This window comes from Silene latifolia, chromosome 4 (assembly GCF_048544455.1).
Source record: "Silene latifolia isolate original U9 population chromosome 4, ASM4854445v1, whole genome shotgun sequence".
Classification (NCBI taxonomy): domain Eukaryota; kingdom Viridiplantae; phylum Streptophyta; class Magnoliopsida; order Caryophyllales; family Caryophyllaceae; genus Silene; species Silene latifolia.
The window spans coordinates 55,778,974-55,784,973 of NC_133529.1; the positions used below are offsets into that span (position 1 = coordinate 55,778,974).

Here is a 6,000-nt window from a genome sequence, read left to right on the forward strand (position 1 = left end):
TTTTTATGGAAAATTGGAACCGTTCGAATACTTCGTGTCATGTCAAAACACAAAGTAGAGACATGAACACTAAGAACTCGTTACCCTTAGCATTCTATGTCTAAAATGACTCTCGTAGATGACAATGAACATGGATGTTCACAGAGATCTGAAGTAAGGGGTGAGGGTACGTATTAGGAAGCTCTTTATTTGAACATCTAATCCCGGCCGCCTCGATAGCGGCCTCTACTAATGATTAGGGAAGTTATTCATATTTGATATGTCGTCGATTATATGCATGCAATGCAATATCCACGGTTCTGGTTGTAGTTGGGCATGGCGAAAAATTTGCCAGGTTAAACAATTATTGCAACCTTATTTATCTTCTTTATCTCGTGAGGAGCAGTACATTATAAAAGCGGGATATCAGTGGCTTAAACCTACTGCAGGAAGAGTTCCCTGGTATCCTTGGATGTTGAATGAGTGGTTGATTCCAAGACAGCAGTTTATGTGTTGGCTGCTAGCACATAAGCGTCTTTTAACCCAAGACAAATTGCTGAGAATGGGAGTAATACAGAGTAATATATGCTTCTTGTGTGGTCTGCAGGAGGAAAGTATGGATCATCTCTTTTTCGAGTGTCCTTTTAGCAGGCAATGCAGGGAGTTGGTTAGTGATTGGTGCAGGTTTCAGCTACCACAGCAGAACTGCATCAGATGGTGGATTGAACTTCGACAGGCGGCTGCTTGTAAGAAAAAAGTGATTGCTATGATTGTGTCAGGATTGTTGTACCATGTATGGTATTGTAGAAATAGGTGTCGAGTTGATGGATATGTTGTCAGGCCTACAGTGGTCTTAGCAAATGTCAAATGTGATGTGAAAATACGTCTAGGCCAATGTGATATTAGAAGTAAGAATGCTCTAGTCTTGAAGTGGGTAGAGTATCTTAGGTCTTAGATGAGGCAAAAATTGTTGATGGGAGCTTGGCTCCAATAGTTTGTTTGTATGGGACATTATTGATTTTAATGAAACATACATTTTCCCAACAAAAAAAAACATCCACGGATTAATCCTAACATGAAAATTAACTATGTCGATGAACAAATAATTTAGCGATTAATTATGTCGAAATTGAGATTTAGAATTGATTACATGTGAAAACATACATAACAATGAATAAATAAATTACAATAATCAAATAATAACAATAATTACAACTCTCATCTGATTTACGTCAAAAGTAAACTTAAAACGGAATTTCGAGGATAAAAATAGAGGAAAAATAAAAGGTTGGAAATTAAAGTAATAAAAAAGGTCAGATTAGGGGCGATACTACGATTATTAATTAATTCAACACGTAATTAGAAGTTACGTCCAAGCGAGAAAGAGTTCAGGGACAGAAATCACCTCAGAACAGTGGCATCATCTGTTGCGTTCTCTGGAAGAGGCGCAGCTCCTCCTGCGTCTATTCTTGAGTTGGGCTGTGTCTGTGAAGTCAGAACCGCGGTCTGTTAATGTTCATTGGTAGATTTAAGATCAATTATTGATTGGGAACTCGAGTAAAAAGTTATTTAGCAGGTTATATACATATGGAACCGTCATAAAAGCGACAAAAACAGATTAAAACGAATTAAAATCAAGTTAGATTTTATTTACGGTGTCGGAATTAATTTATTTACTAAACTTGGATTTAAGACGGTTGGAAAACAAAACAGAACAGAATATGAAAAGTATGTACAAAATACGAATCCAAGAAACTTGATATGGACAAATCGAGTTCCTAAAATCCGGGTTTTATTTAGTGACGAAAACCCGCAAATATCGAATTATAAGGTATTTGAGTCTAGATAAAACTTTATGGTTAAAACTTTAAAAGGGAATTATTAAAGGAAGTTTATGTACTGAAAGAATGAAATAAAGTAAGAAAATAAGACAAAAAAAAGCAGAACAATGGAAACTCGAGGAAGAAGAAGAAGAGCAGGAGCAGCAAGCAGCCTCTAGCAGAGGCGCAGCTGCTGCTGCGTTTCTTCTTGACGTCTGATCTCCACTGCTGTGTAAAAATGGTTTTACAGAAGGGACTTTAAAATCGGTTTTGAATGTACTTTTGACGTAAACATTACATTAATTGGTACAAAAGTAATAAAATAAAAGTGGTATTTACACCCTCAGACTTACATGTTTGATGAATCGAGATTGACTAAGTTAACGTTAGTGATTGCTCAACTCGAATGTATGTAGAAAGTGCCCTCGTTGGAGGATTTTAAATTAATTGATTGATTGACGTGTAGTGGACAAATTGGTCGGTCATGCAACGTGATTGGTACTCTGAATGATCTGAGCTTACGTGGTCGATTGATCAAGCACGTAGGCGTCTAAAGCTTAGAGCAAGGTCTAGAATGCAAAGAGAGAAGAGAAGAACGGACACTCGCGTGAAAAATATGGAGACCGTAGGTCTCTATTTATACCAAAAAAATGTGAAGGAGTTTTGGAATGACACAAACTTTGGAAAGAAATCACAGAAATATTCCGTAAACAGTAAAAAAACTTTTGGAGAGGGAGAAGCGCAGCAACTGCTGCGGTTCTTCAAGAGGCGCAAAGATCTGCGTCATTTCCCCAGAGGTTTCCTCCTCCGGAAAAATATTTCCGTGTTTCTGTTATGGAATTGCGGTAGATCTATACTTCCTTATTCCGTAAAATATAATATACGGAATATATTTTAGCAAAAGATATAAAAGTTGATTGGGAATAAATATCTAGAATATTCTAGAACATTCCAACTCGGAATTTTAAACGGTTTCTTAGAAAAATGAAGCGGTTTTTGACCCGGACTCCAAATGAACTCTAATTACTGTCAAAACGGCCGTATCGGTGCGTAGATGACGACCAAGGAGTAGACTCGAGTGTTTGAGCTATCACCTTACGATAAACTAACGGACTGTCATAAAGCGTTCCGTGTACCAAACATCCGGCCCAATCATCACTGGGTGGTTGGTGGAAGGTGTAGAAATGAGGTGTCTACATATATGTGCAGCTATACATGACTTCTTTCACACAGGCAAGCTTCTTACTCAGATCAATGCCACCATTGTTATATATATATATATATATATATATATATATATATATATATATATATATAGAGAGAGAGAGAGAGAGAGAGTGAGAGAGAGATTTAGGATCCGGTGAGAACGGACACTCGGTGAGAACGGTGAGGACGACTTTAATAACCAACACTACACACGGACACACCCCTGTTGCTCATAACAACCAAACTCTTTAATTTATCTCAATGATGATACAAATCATATGCATCTCATCCTCATCCAACACAACCATGAGTCAGCACCACCATAAGCCAGCACTACCACGACCAACCACTCCTACCACCACCGCCCAACGCCGACGCCGACGAACACCACCACAAGACGCCAACGAGCACTCATGTCCCTGTCTCCTTATCTGAATCGCCGAAAACAACTCCTATGTTGATACTTGTCACCAGAAACAGCTCATTCCCGTCGTCGAGTACTAGTTCAGCATACAAAGGCCGACAAAGACATCAACCCCCGTCGTCGTTTCAGTTTTGTTCATTGGTGTCTGTTTCAGTAGCTTTTTTTCTTCACATTTTTCCCTCATTTTGCCCCTTCCCTTCACTGATGATTATCTAATCTCAATCGACACCGGCAAGTACTCGTATTCATCTCCGAGTGATGAATTAATTGATGTCGATCATGTCGTGGGTTGATTTGTTGTTATTGTTGGTCGCACGCGAATTGGGGTTTTGGAGTTCGTTCAGAATTGATCGATTGAAGAATCTTGGTCGTTAAATCTAAGATTTCTGCAGATCCGATGGTCGCTATCACAGGGTGGTCGGGAGGTAAGATATGCGCACAGGAAAGTAGTTGTAGCACGTCGGAGTTGATTGTCAAGAGTTAGTTGACTGGTACTTCTCTGGCGACGTCGATGGATTAGTGTGGTGGTGGTCATGGTTTTGGGTTGAGTTGCAATTGTTGTTGGTGGTGGTGGCGGTATGGTTGCTGGTGGTACGGGAGTTGAGGTGGGAGGTAGGATCAGAGGTGGTGCTGGCTATGGGTGCGTAGTGGTGGTGGAGCGGTGGTAGTTATGGCGGTGGTTTGTAATTTGATAATTTGTCATAAGTGTATCTAGTGAGCATATTTATGTATCTAGAGCACTATTTTTGTGTATCTAGATAATTTGTAATTTTTGTATCGAGCGTGGGGAAAAATGTATCTAGCACGGAAAAAAATGTATCTACAGTGTTAAAAAATGTATTTAAAATTATGAAAAAAAAAGTGTATTTACGATAGTTGAAAGTATACCCGAGATTTAGTTAAAAAAAAAAAACGTATTTACATTGTTAAAAAACGTATCTAGAATTATGAAAAAAAAAAGTGTATCTACGATAGATTAAAGTGTACCTCAGATTTTGTTAAAAAAAAAGGTATCTAACTTATATTTCAATATATCTAGTTCGTTCTCACCGGATCCCACCTCTATATATATTGATGGGGCATATTCTGCACCCGCTGACCGAGTCAACATATTGAGCAAGGTCAAAGACATCCACAGCAAGTCAACATATTAGACAGTCTAACCGACGCAGCCTGTCGGCCTGTCACTTGGGTCTCGGCTAGGCAAACCAGCCAGCCGGGAGACATATCCGCGTACTCATATCCAAGACCCCTCGGCATGGAGTCAACAAGGCCAGCCGGCCTGCCATGGGTCCCTCGGCCGAGGGTAGAACAGTCTTTCCACCTGCTCTGCCACTTGGCCACTACGTGACAAAAGGTGAAAGTCTATAAATACTCCTCAATCCTCATTGAGAAAACGATCCAATAATCCACAATTCACCCTAAAACTCACTATTAACCTGGTATAAACTCCCTTATCTCTCTACAATATACTTTGCCAAGTAACACACAACTTAATCTCTTAAAGTTTACTGACTTGAGCGTCGGAGTGAGTACGCTCGGTACCAAGCCGAGCCCTCAGTTTGTTCATCTTAAACAGGAAAGAGCGAAAGGAAGAGTCAAGCAAAGTCATCATTCAACAAAGCTTACGTGGTCATAACACTGCTCCGAAATTACACTCGGAATAATTGGCGCCGTCTGTGGGGAATAGATACTAAAAGCTAGTCACCTCCCTTACAAAAAAAAAAAAACAAAACAAAACCCACCCGGCAAGCTAAGAAAATGTCAAAACAGCCAGAGATAATAGTGAGCGACGAAACTGCATTCTACCAAGATGACACGTTTCCTAATTCTGAGATCAGGCAGTCCCCCACCGGCCGAGTGATTGAGCCGGTGAAGTACGGGATGCCAAGTGAGCCAGAAACACCGCTGCCCGCCGGCCAGGTCACTATCATGGGACATGTGGTCGATGCAGCCAAACTGAAGCTATTCCTGGACCTGATGGGTAGTACGCCGATCACTCCCGCCGCAACGACGGTGACGGCAGCACACCCACAGGTGACCAGGGCCCATAAAGTGACCCCGAACAACTTGTCCGGGGCGATACAAGGAGCCATGCATACTAGGACGCCGGCGGAGCCCGTGCTGCCAGTGGCAGACCAAAGTCCTTCCCCCACTCACGGGAGGACAGCGTCGCCACGGCAACAACGAGGCCACCCCCGAAGAAATGAAGAAAGAAGTCCGACTCTCCAAAGTCGGACAACAAGAAGCCCTTCCCGCCACGGGGAGAGAAGCCGGACTAGGGTTGCGAGGAGCCGATCGCCACGTATCATTCGACACGTTGTCAGACAGCCCCTCAGTGCCTATGTCCTCAAAGTCTCCGTGGCGACCAAACTGAAGCTGCCGTCCCTATCATACAAAGGGGACAGTGACCCAACCGACCACGCCGAGGCTTTCGAGTCTTACATGTCGGTATGGGAGCAGCCTGATGAGGTATGGTGCCGAGTCTTCCCAACAACCCTGCATGGGATGGCCCAGAGTTGGTACAAGGGGCTGCCTAATGGTTCGGTATACTGCTACGCCGACCTAAGG

At 42.0% G+C, this 6,000-nt stretch overlaps 1 protein-coding gene across 1 annotated transcript; it reads left to right on the forward strand.

Annotated features, from left to right (window-relative positions):
• Positions 1-277: 277 nt before the first annotated feature.
• Positions 278-934, forward strand: LOC141651524 (uncharacterized). The gene has a single exon (XM_074459232.1). The coding sequence runs from the start codon at positions 278-280 to the stop codon at positions 932-934; it is 657 nt and encodes a 218-aa protein (XP_074315333.1).
• The last annotated feature ends 5,066 nt before the right edge of the window (positions 935-6,000 follow it).